This window comes from Callorhinchus milii, unplaced genomic scaffold (assembly GCF_018977255.1).
Source record: "Callorhinchus milii isolate IMCB2004 unplaced genomic scaffold, IMCB_Cmil_1.0 Scaffold4, whole genome shotgun sequence".
Classification (NCBI taxonomy): domain Eukaryota; kingdom Metazoa; phylum Chordata; class Chondrichthyes; order Chimaeriformes; family Callorhinchidae; genus Callorhinchus; species Callorhinchus milii.
In genome coordinates, this window is record NW_024704745.1 from 7,033,221 (window position 1) to 7,059,075 (window position 25,855).

Consider the following 25,855-nt stretch of genomic DNA (forward strand, 5'->3'; position numbering starts at 1 on the left):
CTGTGTGTGTGTATGTCAGTGTGCTCGCTGTTGTTTATCTGTGTTTCTATGTAATTGTGTATATATCAGCCTGTGTATGTGTGTGTGTTACTGTGTAAGTGTGTGTCTGTATCTTTGTTATACCCATGCTGTGTGCTAGTATGTTTATACCCCATCAGTGTGTTAGTGTGTATATACCCCATCACAGTCTGTGTTAGTGTGCATATATCCCGTCAGAGTGTGTTAGTGCATATATATATATACCCCAACACAGTCTGTGTTAGTGTGTGTATACCCCACGGGCTGTGTTACACCATGTAAATATCCCACCCTCCTCAATCTGGGTTACAGTGTGTATATCCCCAACGGTCTGTATTACACAATATATACCCCACCCCCCACTATCTGTGTTACAGTGTGTTATATCCCCCCCAGTCTGTGTTACACAGTGTGCTTATACCCCCCATGGTCTGTGTTACACGGTGTGTATATATCCCCTACAGTCTGTGTTACACAGTGTGTATAAGTGAGGCTAAAACACTTTCTCACTAAATTAACACGTAGCAATCATTAATTAGCTGGAGCTCAGTTTCACCGCTATTTAAAAAAAATCCACATTGTTTAATATTCCTGTAAATGTGCGAGGTGAGAGCAACACTGCGTTAGTGTTTATTAAATACCTCCACCCCGATGTGGAGAGCAACCCATGGGAGGCCACACAGCCCATGTGGGCGGCAGAGAGAAGCCAAGCACACACACACAACCCATTTGGTGAGGCAGAGAGAGGCCAAACACACCCGCACACACAGCTCGTGTGGGTGGCAGAGAGAGGGGCGGTCATGCTGTGACCGTACGGTTCCTGTATAATTATAGAATCATAGAATCCTGCAGCACAGAAGGAGGCCATTCGGCCCATCGTGCGTGTGCCAGCTCTGAAAGAGCTACCAACTAGTCTCCCACTGCCCCGCTCTTGTGGCTGCAATTTTTTTTTTCCTTTTCAAGTGCCTATCCGATTCCCTTTTGAACACTGTTATCGAATCTGCTTCCGCCACCCTTTCAGGCAGTACGTTCCAGATTGTAACAACTCTCTGGAGTAAAAAAAAATTCTCGTCTCCTCTCTAGTTCTTTTGCCAATTATCTTAAATCTGTGCCCTCTGGTTACCGATCCACCCGCCAGAGGAATCAGTTTCTCCCTATCTACTCCATCAACACCCCTCATAATTTGGAGCACTTCTACTGTACCATTTATCTTATATTATCTCTCCCCATTCCTCCTCCCAAATAGCAAAACAGAATATTTTCCAAATAGTGAGAAACTCAAAAACTATGGAGAAGCAAAGGGAATTTGGGTGTCCATACACAAATCACTAGAAACAAGCTAACGGGTAGATACCGAGAAACTATTTCCTCTGGTGGGGGAATCCAGAACAAGGGGGCATAACCTTAAAATTAGAGCCGGGCCATTTAGGAGTGAAATCAGGAGGCAGGTTTTCTCCCAAAGGGTAGTGGAAATCCAGAGCTGTCCCTAAAAAGGCTGTGGATGCGAGATCAATTCACATTTTCAATTCTGAGGTGAATAGATATTGTTAGGTTAGTGTATCAAGGGATATGGGACAATGGCGGGTAATTGGAGCTGAGGTACAGACCAGCCATGATCTTATAGAATGGCAGAATAAGCTCGAGGGGCTGAATGGCCTACTCCTGTTTCTATGTTTCTATTAAATCTCTCCTGAACCTTCTCTGCTCTACAACAACAACAACAAAATTACATGTATAGAGCACCTTTAGGGAGTCAGCAGGTCAGAGAGGTAGGAGGGGGTAAGGCCATGGATGGACTTGAAAGTGAGGACGAGGATCTTGAATTCGATCCTCTGAGGGATGGGGAGCCAGTAGAGTCGGGCGAGGGTGGGGGTCACGGAGCCTGGTGCATGAGAGTACACGAGCTGCGGAGTTTTGGATGATCTGCAGCTTGTGAAGGGAAGAGTTGGGAAGGAAGATGAAGAAGGAGTTTCCGTAATCGAGGTGAGTTTCGGCCGCCTGAAGGGCAGTGGCGGAGTCTAGCAATGTTGTGGAGGTGGTGGTAGGCAGTGCCGGTCATGGTGGGGATGTGGGGGAGGAAGGACAGTTCAGGGACAACCGAGACACCCAGGTTCCTGACTGGTTTAGTGAGGTCGAGTGTGCAGCCGTGCATGCTGATGCTGCCAGCACCCGAGGTGCGGAGGCGCTGCGCGCGAGCCAATCAGAAGGGCCTCGGTCTTGCTGACGATGAGTTGGAGAAAGTTGTCCCTCGTCCGGGACATCTCTAAGGAGAATATTCCCAGCCTTTCTGGTCTCTCCACACAATTGAAGTCCCTCATCCCTGGTATTAGTCTTGTAAATCTTCTCTGCACTCCCTCCAAGGCCCTGACATCCTTTCTAATGTGTGGTTCCTAGAATTGGACACAATATTCCAGCTGAGCCCTAACCAGCGATTTGTAACAACAACAAAATTACATTTTATAGAGGTACAACATAAGTCCCTTGCTTTTATATTCTTATGCCTCTATATATAAAGCCAAGGATCCCATATGCGTTTTTAACAACTTTGTCAACTTGTCTGGCCACCTTCAAAGATTTTTATACAATACAATACAAAATGACATTTGTATAGCGCCTTTCACGTAAGGAGCATGTTCCAAGATGCTGGACAGTCGGGGATTTGTACCTGAGGGAGCGGACAGGTTGATATGGGGTTAGCAGATCACAAGAGGTAGGAATGGGCAAGGCCGTGGCGGGCTTTGAAAGTGAGGATGAGGATTTTAAACTCTATCCTTTGAGGTCTGAGGGTGTATGTGAATCCCCAGATCTCGCTGTTCCTGCACCTCCCTTAAAATTGTACCATTTATCTCATATATGAGATATGTACCATTTATCTCTTCATTGGTCCTCCCAAAATTCCTCATTTCACACTTCTCTGCATTAAATTACATCTGCCATGCGTCTGCCCATTTCACCAGCCTGTCTATGTCCTCCTGCAGTCTGCTTCTATCCTCCTCACAGTTTACTACATTTCCCAGTATTGTGCCTCCTGCAAATTTTAAAGTGTTGCTTATACCCAAGTCCAGGTCATTAACATCTATTGAAAAGAGCAGTGTTTCTAATACCGACTCTTGGGGACAGCATTGCATACCTCCCCTCAGTCTGAAAAACAACCGTTAACCACTACCCTCTGCTTTCTGTCTCCCAGCCAATTTTGGATCCTTGCTGTTACTGTTCCCTTAATCCCATGGGCTTCTATTTTGCTAACAAATCTATTACGTGGCACTTTATCAAACGCCCTTTGAAAGTCCATATACACAACATCAATTGCACTACCTTCATCAACCCTCTCCATTACTTCATCAAGGAACTCAGACAAATTAGTTAGACACTAACGTGACACGGCCTTTAACAAATCCGTGTTGGCTGTCTTTTATTAACCCATGTTTTTGCAAGTGATAATTAATTTTGTCCTGGATAATGATCTCTAGAAGTTTCCCTATCACTGGTGTTAGGCTGACTGACCTGTAATTACCAGGGTTGTAACATTTGCAACCCTCCAGTCCTCTGGCATCACTCCCATATCCGAGGATAGCAATCTAGATGCATCCCATCCAAACCAGGTGACTTTTCTACTTTGAGCAGTGCCAATCTTTTAAGCACCTCCTCTATTTTTATCTTACCAATTTCTCTACTCCCTCCTCCTTTAATGTGAATTGCAGCAGCATCCTCTTCCAGAAGACTATAAAACCATAAGACATAGGAGCAGGCGTAGGCCATTTGGCCCCTCGAGCCTGCCCCGCCATTTAATAAGATCATGGCTGATCTTCTAACCTAATTCCGTTTACCCGCCCTATTCCCTTATCCTTTAATCCTTATATCCTTTAGAAATCTATCAACCTCAGTCTTGAATATGTTCAAGGACTGAGCATCCACAGCCTTCTGGGGTAGAGAATTCCACAAATTCACTACCCTTTGAAAGAAGAAATGTTCCCTCAACTCAGTTCGAAAAGGCTGATCCTTAATCTTAAGACTGTGACCCCTCGTTTTAGATTCTCCAACCAGGGGAAACAGTCTCACGGTATCTACCCTGTCAAGACCCTTAAGAATCTTATAGGTTTTTATAAGATCACCTCTAATTCTTCTATATTCTAGAGATTATAGGCCTAGTTTACTCAACCTATCCTCATAAGTCAACCCCCTCATCCCAGGAACCTTTTGGGATGAGGGGGTTGCATCGCTTTTGTGAAGAGATGCAAAGTAATAATAATACTTACATTTGACATAGCGCCTTATTACATTGTTGAGACGTCTCAAAGTGCTTCACAGAATATACTGTATTTTGTGGCTGAAACACAGCAGTCAATTGCGCAGTGTTCCACAAGCAGTCGTGGATTGAGTGACTAATTTGTTTTGAAGGATTACCTTCGGAAAGCAATCCACCAATCGACCAACAACCGTGTTCCTGCTTATTTCTAGGTAAACAGAGGCATTTGGAGTAAGGAAACTTGCCTAAAGTTGTGTCCCACCAAGTCCTCTTGCTTGTGAGGCGAGTGCACTAACCACTGCGCTACAGGACTCCAAAGTGCTCATTCAGTACCTCAGCCATGCCCACTGCCACCAAAAGAAGCTTTCCATTTTGTTCCCTAATCACCCCCCCGCCTTCCTTTGACTACCCTTTCACTCTTATGTTATCCGCTACCCTTTTCTCATACGCTCTCATTTCATTTCCTTTTTCAGTTCTCTGCATTTTCTGTATTCTACTTGATTCTCTACTGTATTATGAAGCAGGCATTTGTCATAAGGCCTCCTTTTTCTGTTTCATTTTAATCACAATTTCATTAGTTATCCAGGGAGCACCAGCTCTGGATGTCCTACCTTTCCCCCTCATGGGAATGTGCTTAGTGTGTACCCTAACTGTCTCCTCCTTGAAGACCTCCCATTGCTATATCAAATGCAAGGATTATTATTGTTCGTTTACTGTTTTACCTACCAATCTTTGTTTACAATCCACATGGGCCAGATCCCTTTTCAACTCCCTGAAATTAGCCCTCTTCCAGTTGGGCGTCTGGATAATTGATACGCTGTATTCTGGCTACTTCAAGAAAAAAACTGTTGTTAAGTTTACACAGTGGAAACAAGTCCCAAACGTGTCATGACGACGATACAGAGCAGGTGCGCACACCCCCTCCCCCCTCCCCAGCACTGCCTCTCATCTGGCAGATCTCTCAGTTAGAATTCTGCCCGTCACTGTCACTATTGCTGTGTAAATGAGACGCTCACTGGTTGGGAACATTCGGAATATATTATAAATTATAAATGTTAGGAGGTACAGTTTGAAATCACAATCTCAGTGCAGCTGTTTGGGCTAGGGCTGTTCTACAGGTGCTGACGCGCTCAAGAAAAGGCAGCTCAGCTCAGCACACACAGGGTTCAAACTAAGAATGTTCATTAAAACAAAACGTAAATTAAAAACAAATTGAAGCTCTTCGGAACCTTGGGCCAGCGTGACTCCACAGGCAGGGGGTCTGGTGCCGGGTGCAAGGCAGACTGTTAACGGCTTGAGTTGGCAAAGCCAGTGCCGGAACTCGCTGGATTACTGAGTCCCGCCTCGTGGGTTGTCACCAGGTGAAGAGCGAGCTGTTTCCTAAACGCTGACTGGAGTTATTGGGACAGGTGGCCCCGGCCACTTTATTCCTGCTTCTTAAATTCTTGGTTTCCGTAACTCGAGCCTTTCCCGATCTCCGTCACACCAATGAGCCTCCGCACGCCAAACGAGACTGAAAGAAACGAGAGACAATGAACAGCCGGGACACAGAACACGGGATCTACATGCCATAACACGCCATTCACCCAACAGGATTCCGAGCACTCTAACACCCCATTCACCCCACCAGGCGAGTTTACTGCTGGTCAAGATTACCTCTCTCCCCCGCCCTCCCCACCCACCCACCCACCCACCGGGCCATTCCTTTCTCTGGTGGATGCATGTGGATAGAAGTCTGCTTCTCCCCAACACTCTGATCAACACCACGCAATGTTAGATTAAAGGGAGAGAGATTACAGAGGAGAGATTACAGTGAGAAGGAGGAAGAGAGGAGAGATTGCAGAGGAGGGCTGTCTCAGTATAATGGCAATTGGCTGTGTGCGATTGGCTGTCACTTTTCACCCACAAAATATAAGAGTTAATTGACTTTACAGTATATTCTCATCATTCCAATCTCATTAGGCACGCAGAACCCACAGTTTATGTGATATCTACATTCACATTGTAAGCATTACTTAATAATATAATCCCTTCAAATTAAAAAATAATTTGGTCACTCAATCCACGACTGTTTGTGGGACGCTGCCGTGGGCAATTGGCTGCCGTGTTTCGCCCCCCCAAAAAATATACAGTCAATTCACTTTATAGTATATTCTGTGAAGCGCTTTGAGACGCCTCGAAGACGCGGTAAGGTGCTGTATCAAATGCAAGGTTTATTATTATTATTACATTATTATTTTTTTCATTCTTTTAAAGCGATGTTTGCAGTGACAGGGAGGCACTCGATTTCTATGGACTGAGAACCTTACTTTAACACAGCTACCGGTCTGTGTATGTACGCGTGTCCTCAGTCAGGATGCGTGTTGTCTTGGGGGCCTGGAGCCCAGACAGTGGGAAGCCCTGCTCTGCCCGGTGTGGCTGAATGGCCTCCTTCTCCTGCTTTCTGCAGGCCTAACATGCACCGCTAGCTTCAGTGCCACCAATGGCCTGCTGGTGCCACTGTGGAGCTATTAGATGTGACTGCTCAAAAATACCAGCAAAAGCACCGCACTCGGCTCGACGGCCATCGTAATGATAATCCTTGCATTTGATATCGCGCCTGGAGACATTTCAAAATGCTTCGCAGGATATATTATAAAGTGGAGTGACTGTGTTTCTTGTGGGTGAAATAGACTGAACAGTTGGATTAACCTACATTTCAAACACATTGATCAATCTGGGCGCCACTTCCTTGCACTTGCTTCCCTCCGGACTGTACAATGGGTATCAATGGGAAGCTTGTTGTCCATTTACATTTTATAATAATAGCTGCGATTGATATCGCGCTTTACGTCATCGAAAAATCTCAAAGAGCTTTCAGAGTATTTAATGTATACGGCAATGTCCCACTAACAGGCATGGAGTGAATGAACAATTCCATCTGGAGATAGTTGGCCAGGACACGAGGAGAAACTCCTTTCTCTTTTTGAACAGTGACAACGGGATCCACCTGAACAGGCAGGAGGAGTGAATGGGAAGAGGTTTGGGCCATTGGGAGTGTGTACGCTGGCCGAGTGTACGCTGGCTGTGTGTGGGGAGGGAGTTGAGCTATTGGGTTTCCTTGCAAAAGGAGCTCTGCTCAGTTTTATCTAGAAAGCAAAATTCCCAATTCTGGGGAACAAACAGTGTAATGTAGAAAAGCCTTGAAACAATATTGAAATGGAGACTGGGGTCAGAGCTCCTGCTTACCTATTCCCACAAACGCCATGCAGGTGCAGATAAGGAATGGCGAGCCACTGGCAAAGACCCCAAACACAAAGCTGAAGAGGGGAGTGAGCAGCACGATCACCCAGAACAGCCAGTTCAAGATCCCCCAGGGTCGCCGGGGAGGGATGATCTGCTCTCCCGGGTAGGTTCCTTCTTTCTCATACTGCTCCTGCAGTGCATCCTGCGGACAGAGCCAGAGCCAGTCTCTCAGCGGGTCTCACAACCACACAAACAGCGCATCCATCAGAGCTCCATGTACACACACACACACACACACAGCACAACCCTCAGAGCACCCCCACACCCCCCCACACACACAGAGCGCACCCCTCACAGAGCCCAGCACGCGCGCACACACACACACACTGCTGCTGCCCTCAAAGAGCCCTCACTCCACACACACACACACACACGGAAGAGTCAGTGTTGCTGCCGGTGTAGTTGGGTTGGGAGGACTTTACCTTTTCCTGGTACAGCTTGTGGAGCCAGGCCGCACATTCCTTCTCATCCTCTGGGATATCGTCTAAAGCAAACCGCCTGTCAAACAACACACAGTTACCCCCAAAACTATGTCAACAACAACTTGTCAGGCAGCTTCCAGAGCACTCAATAGCGGTAAACTTTCATGTCGAGCGCGGGGGAGGGAAGGAGGTGACCATAAGCACAGTCAAAGAGGAGCTTCTTCAGGTGTGATCTGAAGACAGACAAGGAGAAGGCGGGCGGAGGGATTGAGGCGGAGTTTTGGGGTGTAGTAGTGGCTGAAAGCACGACCGCCAATGGTGGAGCAGAGTGGATGTGACTGGAGCCCGCTAAGCTGGGGGGGTGGGGTGGAGAGAGGTGATGGGTTGGGGAGTAAGCACGTCGGAGAGGTGCGAAGTGATTTGTCTGCGAGTGGGAGGATCTTGAAATTGCTCTATCCAGCAGAAAGGGAGGACTGGAGCCTGGCGAGGACTGGGTGATGTGTAATGGATGTCACACATACTTGTACGTGTACATATGAGTGCATCACGTTAAAACGTGTGCCTACGCATGTGTGAAAGAGGAAGGGGAACAACGGATGGGAATCTCCGCTATATTCCCCTTTCCAATAGAATCAAACTCACCCCAGCCCGGCCCCCACCATCCCCTAGCTACCTTGCATCTGCCCTCCACATACTCACTGCCCCTTAAACCCCCGGTACCACACTCCAATCCCTCAGTGCTCATTTGCATTCCCTGACCCTCAAAACAGCGCTCACTACCTTACCCCAATCTTGCGGTCAGTGCCATCACTGGGCCATGACAGGCAGTGAAGGCTTTGTGCTGTAGTTTGGCAGTGCAGTGCCTGGCCAGTGCTATGCTCCTCACCTCACACACATGTCCGCGAAGTACTTCTTGCCATACAGTATACTCAGAAGTGTGGGGTTCTGCTTGTCTCTGAAGTTTAACGTCACATCATACACAGCAGCAACTGTCAACAAATCAAGCACAAACAGTCACACAAACAGCTTCCCCCACCCAGCCTCAGTCACCTGAAGAAAGCCCTGGCAGGTGGATAGATAGACCACTGACCACAGATGCCTCCCTCCCTGCAGCCCCCACCCCAACCCACAGCCCCTCTGGTGGCATGTTTAACTGTCAGCATCCCCAGTTCCTCACCCCCGGCCCTTTGTCCCCAGCCCCCACGTACCTGTCCCCCTGAGGCAGTGCACAGTGGTTGTAAAGCCCTTGGTCCTGGGGAGTAAGTGGTATTTGAGTTTGGGCAGCCCTTTGGACTCCGCCACCTCCATACTGATGCGGTGTTTCTTCTCAGTGAACCTTGTGCCCTCACAGTACAGCAGGAACTGAAAGAGAGCGATGCTGTCAGACAGGCCCAACCACGGCCCCAGCCCAACCCACCCCAAACCCCAGCAAACCGGCCCAGCCCAAGCCTATCCCACCAAACCCAACCACAGCCTAACTGAATCTGGCCCAATCATACCCACCCTCTAGAGCAGGTACACAGTGTACAGGCAATGTTGATGCAGCAGCAATCCAAGGTTAATGAGTTTGAATTGACAAGAAGATTGTTGTTGAAAAGTCATCTCGTTCATCAGTGTCTTTCAGGGAAGGAAATGGGCCTCCGTGGTCACCACCACTTCTCAGCGCAACAAGGAACTGTCAATAATCACCAACACATGCCAGAGCTGTGCGAGTTGGGAGTTTCAAACATCCAAACTTACCCACATGGACTCGGGGTAATCCTGCAGGGAACGCAGCCCGCTCAGCACGGTGTCTTTGTCCTCCTCCCAGCGCCGCTTACAGAAGACGATCTCCAGGAAGTACCAGGTCCAGCCGATCAGTGGCACGTACAGCAGCTCCTTCTTGGCCAGCACTTTGGAGCTCTGTATAAATGGCATGCAAGCCAGTAAATATGGACTGTGCTCATCCAACTTCCAAAAGTTCCTCTGATTACATGACCACCAGCCGGCACATGGAAACCCATCGCCATGCTTAATAGTCTCCAAACTTTATACTCGAGGCTGAAGAGCACTGCACACTGACACACCATCACCCCGATGCTGACACCCAATCACTAACACTAAGACACCAGCAGCTCTAGTAACTGAGACATCCTGTGCATCCAACACCACAGGGAAGGATATCTGAAATGCTGTGGACTCGTGGCAGCCAAGTAATATTTTGAGTGAATATTACCATTTACTATTAATATTTTGGTGAAGATTACTAACCCCCAAGACACCGTAGCGCTCACACATGGTCCAGCCACACAGGAAGTCCAGCTCAAAGTTGTGGTTCAGGATGATAATCGCATGTTCTTTGCCAAATTTATCCACCGTGGCCTGGTCACTGAACAGAGTGCACTCAGTACCAGACCAAAACTCCAACAGCATCACCAGCTCTAGAGAGAGAGAGAGGAAAGAGAGAGAGAGGAGATGGGAGAGAAGTGGGGGAGCAGGGGGGAGGGAGACAGAGAGGGAGTGGAGGAAGGATCGAGAGAGAAGGCGAGGATCAAGAAAGACGGGGGAAATAGAGAGAGGATAGAGGGGAAAGAGTAATAGACAAAAGAGAGCAAGAGGGTTTAGAGAGGACAGAGCATGAAAATAGATGTGGGGGGAGGGCAAGAAGGAGATGGAGGAGGCAGGAAGAGAAAGGGGAGAGAAGGAGGGAGAGTTAGCAAACAGCACAACACAAATTATAGCAACATCACTGCCCAACTCCAGCTCATGGGCAAACTACATGCGAAGGGTTTGCCCCATTGATCAGCGGAACTCTTCAAAACTGAACATAACTGTTAATGAAAAGGGGATCTGGGGAAGGGCCACATTGATTTGTAAAAATGGACTGTAAACTGAATGTTCGAGGGTCACAGTATTCATAAAGGGAATGGAGCTGCAGTTTACCTGGATTTTCAGAAGGCATTTGGTTAAATTGACACAAGAGATTGGTTGAGAAAATGAAGGCACGTGATCTTAAAGTCAGAGGATGACTGACTGATAGATAGAAGTGGAAAGTGGAAGGAAATGGTCATTTCTCTGTTGGCTAGGTGTAGACAGGGGATCTCTGTTGCTTCCCACCTAAATACTGATTTGAAAGTGAGCAGTTTCCCCACACAGCAAATTGTGAGAAGGTATACAGGAAACTGCAGGATAGAGACAAGGTAGCGGAGGAAGCAGAAAGGTTTCATGTTCAGAAATTAAACAGTGGTACTTATCATGAAAAAGAAGAAACGAGTAAAGCAGAGAACAACAACAAGATTGCTTTTCTATACTGCCCTTTCACATGTAGCAGTGTCTCAGAGGGCTTCACAGTGGCGGAGCCTGAGAGAGGAGAGGTGACCGAAGGCACGACTGAAGAGGTAGGGAGGTGCCAGGGCATGAAGTGATTTATACGAGAATTTGAGGATCTTGAAATCGATCCGTACTGAAACAGTCTGTAGAGCCTGGCAAGGACTGGGGTGATGGGGTGAGGAGTTTGGTGCAGGTGAGGATATAGTCAGTGGAGTTATGAATTGGATTTTATGAATGGTAAAGCTGGGGAGACTGGTGAGTAAGGTATTGGAAAAATCGAAGCTGGAGGTGACGAATAAGTTGATGAGGGTTTCAACTGCATTAGGTGTGAGGTACTGTCAGAGGTGGGCGATGTATTGGGGGAGGAGTGAAGCAGTCCACCCCAGGGACCAGATGTGGGAAGGTGAAGTTTTTAATGATGCTGAAGAACAAGAACATCTAGGGGTGAAAATACACGGATCTTTAAAATTGGAAGTACAAGTAGGATAAGCCACCAAGAGGGAAATGGGACTCTGCCGTTTTTTGTATGGGGCAATGCAGTCTGGGCACCCCATTAGTAGAAATCACAGAAAAGGTATAGCATGGATCTGCATCTGATATTCAGGATTGGGTAGTTATAGTTAAGAGGATAGGCTCACATTACTGGCTCAGTTTTTAATGTAACAAGGAAGGTTAAGAGGAAAACTTAATCAACGTCTTCAAAATCCTGGCCGGTTTTGAGGAGATAAATAGTGGAGGATTATTGCGGCCGATTAGTAAATTGGTAACAAAGGGGCATGAGCTCAGGATTAGAACCTGGGAACCTGGCAGAAAGGGAATTTGAAGAAGGAAACAATAGAAATGTTGGGAAAAATCAGGATTAAATTCAAGGTTTACGTTGTACAGCTGTCTTGCCCTGTGTAACTGCCGTAAGGTGAGTTGCAAATGCCCCAAAACTAATTTCATTTCCACTCAGCAGACAGTGACATAAGACAGCCAGAGAAAGAGAGGAGAGAGAAAAATGCAGAGACTTTCACCCCCATCTGTCCATGCTGGATTCGAACCCAGACCTCAGACAGTGGGATATCCATTGCACCATGTGTAAATCACACGTATAAGCCACACTCACAAAATACAGTCACTCCACTGAAGGATGGCAACTCCAACAATGTATTCCACCCCCAGCACTGCATTGGAATGTCAGCCTCATCAGTCTAGACTCTGATTAGTTATTAATTACTCAAATAAAGGCATCTGTCCAGTGCCTTGGGACCTCCTCCCGAAATGAAAGGCGCTCTATAAATGTGCACCCAAGTTTACACATGTTGCCTCATACAGTTGTGTTTACACTTGGGCACAATAGACCCAGTACACTGCTCAGCCTGGAACAGTGAGCTGACAAGACACGCAGACAGGGAGAGGCAGGAGGTAGGACTCACGGCTCCAAAGGGCGTAGGCGAGGCGACAGTTGAGCTTCCGGTACAGCTGCTTGTTGATGGGCCAGAGGAGGAGTGTGCATAGCTGGATGAAGTTGATGAAAAGGCCGCTCACGACAAACACGAACCCGAGTAACAGGTGGATCACGAACTGGGTCTTCAGCCAGGCAACCAATCCCATCTTTTAATGCGTCAGAAGCGTTTGCAGGGTCCCTCACTCAGAATCACTGACCTGCCAATGGGGACAGAAGAGAAATCAGCTTCCAAACGACTTTCAACACCTAACCGGACCCAGTCCCAGTACGTGCAACAACAGCTTGCATTTACATAGCTCCCTTCACGTGGGGTAGGGGCTTTGAATGCAATGTACAAGATTCTAAGAATGAAATATTTTTGTGCAGGAGTCATGATTTGACCGGAACCATCTCTCTCTGTCTTCAAGAAGAGTGAGACGGTGTATCAGGCATTGGACCCGAGCTGAGAAACCCCTAAACAAAGCAGCCGGCACTGACACATCTGTTCCTACAGCAGAGGGCCGTGGGTGAGGCATTGAGATAGCGAGCTGAGAGAGTAAAGGCCAGGGGGCAGACTCCTGTTATGTGTGGCTGCTGCAAAGAAGCACGTTGGGGCAGGTATAACCTGTAAAACTGCAGGGGGGGGGAGGGGTGCAGACAGCTGGATCACAGCTCCTTCACCCAACTCCTTGCTCAGAACAGAACTTCGGCCTCACTTACACAGCCTCAGTGTCCCTACACCCACATTTTCAAGTCACAGAGGAACGCACAACACCACAACAAAGCCACCAGTTTATCAGATCATGGCCTTTTCTCCATAGCCCTCAATAGCCTCTTTTCACGTATCCGTCAATCTCTCTTTAAAAATCCCAAACCTGGATTATGCCTGTGTGACTTCTTGGGCAGTCCAGCCCACACTCTCACAGCTCTCTCTGTGAGAACAACAACAAAATTACATTTATATAGCGCCTTTCACGTCGGAAGGACGTCCCAAGGCGCTGGACGCTCAGAATTTCGGACCCAAGCTGGGGGATGGGATTGGGGAGGGCAGGGGGGGAATCAGGGTGATCGAAAGCACAGTCAAAGAGGAGGGTCTCGAGAAGGACCTTGAAGGAGGCAAGGGAGGGGGTGAGGCGGAGGGACTGCAGGATAGAGTTCCAGAGGTGGGGGCAGAGTGGCTGAAGGTCAATGGTGGGGCGGGCGAGGCGGGTGAAGTGAAGCATGCCGGAGCCTGCTGAGAGGAGGGAACGGGCAGGATGGTAGGGTCTTAAGAGGTCTCACAGGTAAGTAAGACCATGGAGTGCTTTAAACGTGAGGACCAGGATCTTGAACTGTATCCTCTGTGTGATGGGAAGCCAGTGGAGTCGGGCGAGGATGGGGGTGATAGGGTCACGGAGCCTGGTGCGGGAGAGGACATGGGCTGCCAAGTTCTGGATGATCTGCAGCCTATGGAGGGAGAATAGGGGAGGTTGACAAGCCAGGGGTTTGCATAGTCAAGCCTCGATGCAAGGAATGCATAAAGAAATGCTTTCTGATCTCACTTCCTATTTTTACACAATGAAAGTCCCAAAGTGTGACAAGTATATAGTGGACCACATTGAGCAGAGAATACAAGTTTAAAAAAGCAGCAATATTCACATATAATGAACATCTCAAAGCGCTTTGCCACGCAGGGAGAAGATGAGGAGGAAGTTAAAGGAGTTTGTGAACTATAGAACAGTCAAGAGAGAGATTTTAGGAGGGTTTTGAAGGCAGACGGGGAGGTAGCACTGTGAAGTGGGTTTAGAAGAGAGTTTCAGAGTACAGGGACAGGAGTTGAGGCCACTGTTGGTGGAGAGAGACCAAGCAGAGCAGAAAAGGAACAAGCTGATGGCCACACTTACACACAAACTTCAAGGAAGGTGAGTGAACAAGTTTAAGCTCACTGCAGCCGTTCTGGGCCTTCAGCATTCTCATACAGGAACGTTCAGTCACCAGATGCACTCCGTTCTCCGGCTCACACAGGAAGTCACGCTGTCTTTATGCACAAAGCTCACACATCACGTCAGGGTCACAGACAATCAGCTGAGCACATGCCTGGAGCCACCTCCCCTTAGCGTATGAGGGTACAAAGGTCTTGCCACATGTACTGGGGAGAGTGCAATACGCACGGGAGGGGCAGAAACACAGATCCCAGTGGGCAGAGCCTACAGTGATATACACACTGAAATCGCTTCAAAACAGCCCCTTAACATGCGATGTCAGTGTTAATACAGCTTATCGCACACCTGCGACCCAGTCCCAGGTCAAAGTGTAGGGGCATTGGCAGGGCAGCCGTTCCTGGGACTGACCGGGTAAAGGAGACAAACAAACCACAGAGGACACCGGGGTAGGCGGTGGGCAAGCGGGGCCTGAAACCTAACACCCCGCCTGGGCTGTCAGACCTGGCTTACTTGGCACCGGTACATTAAACTTTCAGCAGGTTCCTTTGTATCCAGCAGCACCTGAACGATCCTATTTCACGTAAACTTTACTCAACTCATTGGCACCGAGTACTTTACAGTCCCCACCCCAGCCCAGACACGTAGCAGAATCCCCAACCCCGAGGAGAGGACATGGGCTGCCAAGTTCTGGATGATCTGCAGCCAATCACCCCCCACCCCCCCCCACCTCACACAGGCACGTACACCCACACCGAGCACCTCCCCGCCCGCACACAGTGCCTTGCTCGGAGTTCAACCCCCCCTACGTACGAGGCTATGGAGCACACACAGCGCTGGCGAGGCCTCTCTCACCACCGGAGGCTGTTACAATCAGACACACACACCACAAGTCGTTGAAAGCCTCTGCACTTCTCTGTGCTCGCTCCGGCTGTCGGCGTCACATTTATATTTAATCGTCCTCCAAACTTGTTTGTATCCCCATTGTATCATTGGCAGACCTTAAACACAGTTTGTGAGTCAACCAGATTATGATAATGCCGGGGGGGAGATTGGGTGATCCCCTCGTCCACCTTACACAGAATCAGAGCAAATTAGCTATTTAGCCAACAATTTCATGCTGATGTTTTGTCCACAAAATATACAGTAAATCCAGTTTACAGTATGTTCTGTGAAGCGCTTTGAAAGGTCTTGAAGACGTGATAAGGCACTATATCAAAATGCAAGGATTATTATTATTTCGCCGGGTACTTACTGCTCCTATTCCCTTCTTCAGCTATTCCCGACTATCCCCTCCCCATTATTCTCCTGGGGCCATTATTCTCCTCCCCCCAGTGCCCCTATTCCCCCTCACACCCCAGCCATGCTATTCCCCTCTCCCACATGGAGACTTTGAAATCATAAAGTCCAGGCTGACACTCCAGTGCATTGTTGGGGGAGCGCTGTATTGTCGGAGGTGCCATCCTTCAAATGAGACATAAAGACGACACCCCGTCTGCCTGTTAGGTGGATCTTAAAAGGTCAGACACCGCACGTAAGGGGTTGTTTTAAAGCGGTGACAGTGTATATATCACTGTAAACTCTGTCCACTGGGATCTGTGATTCTGCCCCTCCGGTGCTATTCCAAAAGAGAAAGGTGTGTCTCCCTGTATCATGGCCAACAATCTCCCATGTCTGTTTGTGGGATACTACTGTGGGCAAATTGGCTGCTGCAATTGCCTACAAAATACACTACACTTTACACTGTGAAGCACCTTTGAGACTTCCTCCCAAAGTGAAAATCACTGTGTCAGATGTGAGGATTATTAATACAATTACTTCCTGCCTCACCCTACTACATATTGCTATCTAATCTCTCCCATACCAAACAGCCTCCTGTTTTCCTGTACAGTCCATTCCCAAACCAAGCAGTCCACCTTCCTTCTAAACCAAAGTCACCCCCTTGCAGTTCCCAGCCTGGCTTTGTGCCCGACGTACTATAACAACAAATCTTTGTGTTAGTGATGATAATGTCCAAACAGCTCAAAGTACTTCAAACTACGTCTTGACTGCTGAGCAGTCAATTAGGAACTCGGCAAGATCCTACAACGGTCATGAAGTGAATGACCAGGTTATCTAAAGGAATAAAGCATGATTTTCTTCTGAAGCACTGGCTGTGGAAGACCACAGTGCTGTGTTGTTGATCAGGGATTTTTCACAGAGACAATCACAAAGGTATAACACTTATACTGCACTTTTCAGAAATTGTAAAATAATCGTCCTTGCATTTGACACCCGCGCCTTTCACACGCCGGGGGACACTGCAAAACATCAGGTTTGAACTGTAAAGTGTCGCGACTATGTGTTTTGGAGGCAATGCACGATTCAGAGAGCCTCACGGAGACAATGGAGATCACTCAGTGGGAAGGACGGTGGCCAAATGCATGATCAAAGAGATCAGGAGGTTCTTGAAGACGAAGAAAAGGCACAAGGTGAAGGGATTTGGCGAGACAGCTCTGAGTACTTTGGTGGGGGTGGGCGGTGAAAGACCGAGCGTGCAGAAGGTTTGAAATGTTTTGGTTCATGCCCATTTTTATTTACCTGAGTGGGTCGAGGTCAATATTAGGGCCAGAAATCCTGATTGCTTTGCTTGTTTGAACTACTGTGATATGAGCGCTCACATTGCTATGTGGGAGCTGAACAAAGCTGGAGACAGGAGTATCTGCGGACGCGGGAGCCACAAAGGGTTAACAGTGAAACGCACACCATCTCAGAATAACAGCAGTCACACTGAACGCAGGCAGCTGCATACTGTTACCCTGGCAGCTGAGACAGCAGCCGCTTTGTAAGGCAAGCCAGGTCTGGCTTTGAGCCCTTTCATCTCGCAGATCAGGCGATTGCACCCCATGGGTCCTGGGAATCAAGAAACTCCCCGCCTGAACTGCAGCTCATTGTGGGACAGGAGGATGGAATGTGGACTGAGCACACAAAGCGCCAGCCCGCAGGAGACCCTCCATCCAGCCTCCGCCCTCGCTCCCAAACCCTGACTAGGGAGGAACGGGAAATTGCACCAACCGACTGAGCAAAGAGAAGTGCTCAGTCTGCTGTTCAGTAACCTGCCCCTCTGAAACGCTGAGGGAGTGGGGAAGCTGGTCTGCTTCACCTAACCCTGGCCGGGGGGGGCTTTTAAGCCTAACAGTTCCAAGAATTGTTTGGGGCAATGCTTGCTCACTGTGATGGCCTGCCCCATCCACAGCAAATGCCTCTGGGTCAGCGGCTGGGGTTTCAAGCCCCACACATCGGCTCACAGTCCAAGCTGACACCACAATGCAGTGCTGGGGGAGTCCTGCATTGTTGGGGGGTGTCTTCCTTTAGATAGGGTGTTAAAGCAAGACACCATCTGCCCATTCTAGTGTCCCAAGACACTATTGGAAAACAGAAAGGTGTTTCTCCTGGGATCCTGGCCAACGATCGCCCAATGTCCACCATACGCAATAGGGCTTTGGTTTGCAGGGTTAACATTCGCTGAGTGAGATGATTCCTAGCCCCCAGTGACTGGTCTGCCCTTCCAAGTCCTATCAATGAACCAGGCTGGGCTGTCATCAGCAGTGCCCCGGAGGACTGTGGTCATGCATGGCTCAGGAACCGGACTAGACACCGTCACAGAGGACTGGCTCGATTCCGATATTCCATTGCCAAGCGTGTCACATTGGAGCTCATTCAGCTCTAGGGAGAACCTGCTTAGAGAGAAAGGTGTATGAGCAAGCATGTACATGAAAGGACCAACAAGCTAGAGACTCATTGATTGGGCTGTAACATTCAGATTAACCTTCAAGCAGCTGATGCAATGAACCCAGAAGCTGCTCACAGTGAGCTGAGCAGGCCAGCATGGAGTCAGCCACCAGCGAGGGAGCACCGAGGAAGGCTCGAGCCTCCCACAGCGACCAACGCAATGCAGAAAAGAGAGAACTTGCATTCTTGTGGTGCAATATCAGATGAAAGTGCTTCACAAGTGTGGTGACTGCTTCTGTAGGCAAACGAAACAGCCAATTTATGGAGGTCCTACAACATCTGCGAGTGAACAAACAATTTACCTGAAAGATCACTGGTCAGGACACCAGGGCAAACTCCCTCTGGTGCCAAGGCACCTTTAACATCCGCCTCAACAAGCAGCACCTCACTTTTAATGTCTTTTTCACAGACTGAACCCTCTGAAGGAGCAGTATTTTACTGGAATGCACCGTGAACTTAAAATATGGCTTTAACCCACAAGTTACTGGCCCAGAGGCGAGGGGGTTACCGACTGAGCAAAGTTGGTACTACGGAGAAAGTGCCACTGAATGTGTTAAAGGTCCGGAGTGAAAGGTTGGTAACCTTGGGTCACACAGGGAACAGGTAAGGCCCTCCATGATTGCTGTCAGATTGTGCGGACCCAATCAGCTGACCTGCGGTTTACCCTTCACTCAAATACGATCAACAGAAGCTGGGAGAGATTAGCCTGTGCCCTTGTCATCTAATCCTTGAATTTCCTGCTTTGATAAATTAGCAGCTTGTGTCTCTCTGAGAAAGGCAGGAGTCGGCGTTGGTGAAATATTAATCAAGTGACGATCACAATCCATCAGAGCAGCACATGGCAGACATCAGCTCATCCCAGGCCCCTGTCATTGTTACACTTCATCTTCAAGGTCCACAGCAATGGCAAGTGTTTCTGTATACAAGGCTGAGCGTGTGTGTGCTCATGTCTGTCCGTGGGGGGAGGAGGAAGCTCCCTGGGACATAACTGCCTTTCCGAACCATTGCCCCAGCGCAGTGCACAGAGGCTGCTCCCAACTGCACAATGTCTCTATACCCCAGCACTCACACAGAAGCTCTGCTCAGCTAATATCTCCACAGCCAAATCACTACTCAGCCTCCAGGTAAACCAGCAACGTTTAACCCAGTGAAAAACCAAAGCAACCACCGCCCTAGCTGAAAGCAGGTGAATTTGATGTTCTTGATGGCAATAAGACCAGGGTTTAAAGGTCTGAAGATAAGCCAAGGCTGAGGGACAGGATGAAGGCAAGGGAGGGCTGGAGGACGGGGGCGGAGGACAGGGGCGGAGGGCAGAGTAATGAGATCTATTTACACAGCGGGTTGAGAGAATGTGGAATGCATTGGCTCAGAATGACTCAAGAGTCAGAGTCTATTGTATGCTTAAATGAGACATAAATAAGGGAGAGAGAGATATTGAAGGACATGAAGATATGGATTTAAAAGATCTGCATTGATCCTAATAAACCATCAGAACAGGCCTTGTGGATTAAATGGTTCCTCCTGGTGTCTGTTTATAATGCTGTACGCAATTGGCTGACGTGTTTCTCCCACAAGATACAGTCAATACACTTTACGGTATATTCTATAAAGTGCTTTGAGACAATGCATCGACATGATAAGGCGCGATATCAAATACAAGGGTTATTATTATTATTATATTTCTGGACTTTTAACCACAGACAAACCAGCGCTTTGGGACGTCCTCCCGACATGAAAAGCGCTATATCAAATGCAAGGATTATTATTATTATTATATTTCTGGACATTTAACCACAGACAAACCAGAGGACTGCACCGTGCCAGGGAGTTTGCTGCTCCTGTCATCCCGCTCCCCAGCCCCACTCTGGCTGTTACTCCAGTTTTGCCAGGATCTATTCCATTTCGAACCGAGAAACATGCAGGTTTCCAGAGTTTAATCCACTTTGTGCAACTGCTGCAGATTACAGAACCATGCCAAGATACTTGCTTAGCAACACAATCCGAATTACACCACAGCCATTCCCGCTGGGGGAGGGAGGCAACGGGCAACGTACATTTATACAAAGCCAGCAGCTTTACAGAAGGAGATCAATCAGAAATGCACTGAATGTTATGGAGATAAACACAACGCCTGACCTGCACCAGCAGTGCACAAAAACAAGACGAGCAGCTGATCATTCAAATGTTTGGGGTAAATTTGTGGAAGCAGATCTGAGCACAAACACCACTCATTGTGTTCATAGTCCAGACCCAGACACTAACACACACACCCTGCCCCCCCCCCCACCACCACACACACACCCCCCCGCCCCAGACACTCACACACACACCCCAGCCCCCCCACACCCCACCCACCACACACACCCTGCCCCCCCACCACACACACTCCCCGCCCAAGACACTCACACACACACCCTGCAGCCCCCCCCCACCACACAACCCCCCCCCCACCCCCACCACACACACACCCCACCACACACACACCCCTCCCACCCCCACCACACACACACCGCCTCCCCACCACACAACCCAAATCCCCCCACATGCACCCCCGCCACACACACTCCAACCCCCCCACCACACACACACCCCCCCCCCCACCACACACACCCCCCCCCCCCCCCCCCCCGCGCCCCCTCCACCACACATAGCCCCGCACAGCCTCTGGTCACCCCTACAAACATGTATCCAGTGAATTAGTGTTTGTTTCATAGCTCACAGCACATCACAACAAGAGGGGGAAGAGAGTGGCGGGGGATAGGGGGCGAGGCGGGGGATAGGGGGCGAGGCGGGGGATAGGGGGCGAGGCGGGGGATAGGGGGCGAGGCGGGGGATAGGGGGCGAGGCGGGGGATAGGGGCGAGGCGGGGGATAGGGGGCGAGGCGGGGGATAGGGGGCGAGGCGGGGGATAGGGGGCGAGGCGGGGAAGACTAAGGAATGTGTCTTGAGGCTGAGGTGTAGGAAGGAAAGAATGCGAAGAATGCAACCACCACCCTCCGGCGCACACGGCCCGGGTGGTTGGGGGGGGGGGGGGGGGGTGGGGAGCGCTTACCAGTAGGTGTAGTAGGCCAGTGCGAAGAGGAGGAGAGTGAGACAGATGCCAGAAAACAGCAGGATTCCAATTTGATTCAACGGCATCTTTGATATCGGAGCGTTTCCGAGTAAGGAACTCGGCTCTGGCAAAACCTGTCAAATCCGGGACGGATTAGGATGGGAATCTGGGCACAGCTCCCTGTTCAGCAAGCGGCAGGTCAGGGAGGTAGGGAGCACAGTGCCCGGGCCCGGGCCGCTCACACACCCCCCCGCGATTATCTGGGATAAGTGTCCCGCTGGAGGGGAGCGGACATTCCGGACGGTCTCACTCGAAGGCTGCAGGAATGTCCCATCCGCTGCTGTGTGTTCACTAATCTTTTAAACAGCTTATCATAAACCACAGGCAGCTCACTGCAGCTCTCCCTGATCCTGCCTCCCCGAACCCACCCCGCAGCCCCCTCCCTCACCCCGCAGCCCCCTCCCTCACCCCGCAGCCCCCTCCCTCACCCCGCAGCCCCCTCCCTCACCCCGCAGCCCACCCCCTCACCCCGCAGCCCACCCCCTCACCCCGCAGCCCACCCCCTCACCCCGCAGCCACCCCCTCACCCCGCAGCCCACCCCTCACCCCGCAGCCCACCCCCTCACCCCGCAGCCCCCCCCCCCCACCCCCTCACCCCGCAGCCCACCCCCTCACCCCGCAGCCCACCCCCTCACCCCGCAGCCCACCCCCTCACCCCGCAGCCCACCCCTCACCCCTTCTCTCACCCCGCATCCCACTTCCTCACCCCTCAGCCAACCCCCTCACCTCGCAGGCAACTCACTGCCCCCCCTGCCCTCACCCCACCCAGGCACCTCACTGCCCGCCCTCCTGCCCTCACACAGCACTAGCTCAACCCTGCCCGGGGATCCCCCACACCTTCAAGTTGGCTCTCCTCCACAATGGGCATCTGTGTCACCCGACACTTACATCAAACACCACACACATTTCCGAGCAGGGCGAAACCTTAGGCAACTTTCCTTACTCACCAAGCCTCTGTTTACCTAACAGTAAGTAGGAACCCGGTTGTTAATCGATTGGCAGATCGCTTTTCTGGGTTTAATAATCCCTTGAAGAAATAAATCATTTGGTCACTCACTCCGCATAATTGGCTGCCACGTTTCGCCCACGAAATATACCGTGAATTCAGTATATTCTGTGAAGTGGTTTGAGAAGTCGCCGCTCAGCCGGCTCTGTCCTGCTCCACGTCCCCCGACCCACCCGCCCCACCATTGGCGGAGGAGCCTTCAGCCACTCTGCCCCCAACCTCTGGAACTCCATCTCCCAATCACTCCGCCTCGCCCCCTCCTTAGCCTCCTTCAAAACCCTCCTCTTCGACCGTGCCATTGGTCACCCCCCACCCTCTCCCCTCTGACCCCAGCTCGGGTCTGAAATGCTCGACACTGTCCAGCGCCGTGGGACGTCCTCCGGACGTGAAAGGCGCTGTAAAAAATGTAATCTTGTTGTTGCTGTCTCGATTATACGATAAAGTGCTATATCAAATGCAAGGATTATTATCACACACCACAAACATCCCCACAAACACACACCCCCTTACACAAACACACCCACCCAGACCCCAAACACTCAAGACATCACAACCCCACACACACACACGGCACCTGCCACCACCCCAAACCCACCCTCACCCCCTCCCATATACACACCCAAACAAACAGATCGCCCACCACCCCCACCCCAGCAAACACACACATATACAGGTGTGCACAGCTCACACAAAGCAGTGCGTGTCAAGACTTACCTGCACTTCTGCAAATTATGCACAAGCTTTCTGGTCAGCCAGCACCCTCACATACCTCAGCAGGTTATAAATCATTTACACACAACTCTCTCCCACAGAGCCACACCCACATGGCCACACACGCTCACTACCTCACCCATACGGTTACACCTCCAACCTCAAACACACAGGCATGCACACACACGCTGTCTGATCCACACATACGCTATCTCATGCATACGATACTGCGTTCTGCTCGAGAACGTTAAACATCCCGTAGCACGGTTTGAGAAGAGAAGGTGTCCGAGCCAAACAAAACTGCTCACTCACTTTGTGACACGATGCTGTATGCAAATTTGCTGCCACATTCGCCTACAAAATACAGTCACTATATTTGACAGTAAATCCCCTGACATAAAAGGCACTGAATCAAAAATGTAAAGATCATTACTAAACAAACGTGAATCCAGTTAAGTGCTACAGGTGTATACACCTCTGATCCTGTGCACACCCTCTGGGGGGGGGTGTGGGGAAACTGAGGGCAACTGTAGCTGCTCGGGGGTGAAATCAGCAAAGTCAGCACAGAACTGGATTAAACCTGCAATCTTCTGGTCTGCATGGTTTAGCTGCTGACCGACCGGATGAACTGGTCAAGCCAGTCAGGCCGACACAACAAGGATAGCTGACAGCACGTTTCGGTGCAGCTTCTAGCAACAGAAAGATCCTCCCTCCGCCCCACACAAACTTTCCCCCTTTTCCCAACAAAGCCTCCTCTTCTCCCCACATCTTTGCCAGCTGCTTCACATTTGCACTGATATGTTCTTTTCAACTGGCCACCAACCTCAGCAACTCCCCCCCCAAACCTTCGCCCAACTTCTGCTCACCTCACACAGGCCTGCCGCATGCCCCATCCCCTCCCAGTCACCATCAGCAGCCAAGCCTTCAGTCACTGCTCCCAATCTCCAGGAGCCTCGATCCCTCCACCTCGCCCCTTCGCTGCCTATCTTTCAACCTACCTCTTCAGCCTATGGTCACTGCCCATACCGCCTTCTCCCTCAGCATCGGATCCCGCCACTGTGAAGCCCTCCTAGACGTTATCCTACATGAAAGGCACTATATCAATACAAGTAATTGATGTTGATATACTTTTCCCCACACCCACCTGACACACCCCATACACCCACCGGGAGACCTGGTACACAATGAGGAGTAGTTCAGAAGACTGTAGATGGGTGGGTTCCCCTGCTGGATGAATTCCTCATCAGCTACAACCTCACATCATGGGAGCCGGGCAGAGACTGACTGAACCCAACAGCCAGATGTCAACAGCCAATGTCTAACCCATGCAGAAACCTATCACTGTGCTTAAGAGTCTCCAAACCAGATTGAGTTCCATATATGGATGTTACTTACACGTAGAATCTTTCTCTGCGTCTGGAATGGAATGCACATTCGTGCCCTGGAGGTACAGATCCTGCTTTACCCAATTCTGGAGAGTGTTGGCTACCATTGATGGGTGCCATCAGTGTGCCATTGATATTGCTGCCTGGCAAGCTTCCCACTGTTTATCCAGCTAGGACCACCCTCATGGTTAGGGCTTTGGATTGTGAGGATAACAGGAGTTGAGTAGGAAGAGTCCCCGCCTCCAGTGACTGGTCTGCCATTAGCAGTGGCCTGGAGCACTGTGGCCCCACTTGGCTCAGGAACTGGACTAAGGAGTCCACTATAAAAAATTGTGGAGTAGTGCGTATTGGTTAGAGCACTCGCCTTGCAAGCAAGCGGATCTGGGTTTGTCTCCCACGCAGGGCAAAATGTTAGGTAAGTTTCCTGTTTACCCAGCAGTATTTTGTTTAAAAAGAATAATTTTGGTCATTCAATCCACGACTGTTTGTGGAACACTGCTGTGCGCAAGTGGCTGCCGCGTTTCACCCACAACATATTCACTTTATAGTATATTCTGTGAAGCGCTTTGAGACATCTCGAAGACGTGATATGGTGCTATATCAAATGCAAGGATTATTACAGATATTCGGCTTGATCCTGATGTTCATTGCCAAGCACGGCTCGTTCAGCTTCAAGGAGATCCTGCTTACCTTCCCTCATTTGATAACCGACAAAGTAACCTATTCCATTGACTCACTCCGATCTATATATATGGTTATAAATTTTTTTTTTTTTTTTTTTTACAGGGTATGGGGGAGGGATGGGGTTACCTGATCCATGAAATAAACGGCCTCCATGGGAACCTTTGTGACAACAAGCGAGTCACAGGCCGCTATGTGCATCCAGTCAGAAGTCAACCGGTCCTGATCGACTAAACCAGCAGCGACGATCAGTAACTAAGGGAGGTTTGGAGAAAACAACAACTTACATTTATGTAATTCCTTCACGCGGGGTAGAGTCCCGAAGCGCTTGACAGTGACAGAATCTGACAACAACCCAGGGGGAGAGGGAGGTGACCCTAAGCACGATCAAAAAGGAAGGTTTTTAGGCAGGATTTGAAAGTGGGGAGGGAGAGGCAAGGCGGAGGGATTGAGGGAGAGAGTTCCAGAGCGTAGTGCCTGAAGGCATGGTCACCAATGGTGGAGCGGAGGGGACGGCAAACAAGAGGCCGGAGCCAGCCGAGCAAAGGCAGCGGGTGGTGG

General features: G+C 49.8%; 1 protein-coding gene across 4 annotated transcripts; it reads right to left on the reverse strand.

Moving 5' to 3' along the window:
- Positions 1–5,283: 5,283 nt before the first annotated feature.
- On the reverse strand, positions 5,284–25,668 carry agpat3 (1-acylglycerol-3-phosphate O-acyltransferase 3). 4 transcript variants are annotated; one of them, XM_042333825.1, is made up of 10 exons: positions 25,424–25,668; positions 24,227–24,309; positions 12,699–12,927; positions 10,222–10,391; positions 9,712–9,873; positions 9,180–9,333; positions 8,858–8,960; positions 7,972–8,047; positions 7,493–7,691; positions 5,284–5,777 (listed from the first exon to the last, which is right to left on the reverse strand). In XM_042333825.1, exons 3-10 carry the CDS (start codon positions 12,874–12,876, stop codon positions 5,689–5,691), a joined length of 1,131 nt encoding a protein of 376 aa, XP_042189759.1. In that variant the 5' UTR covers positions 12,877–12,927; positions 24,227–24,309; positions 25,424–25,668; the 3' UTR covers positions 5,284–5,688.
- Between the last annotated feature and the right edge of the window lie 187 nt (positions 25,669–25,855).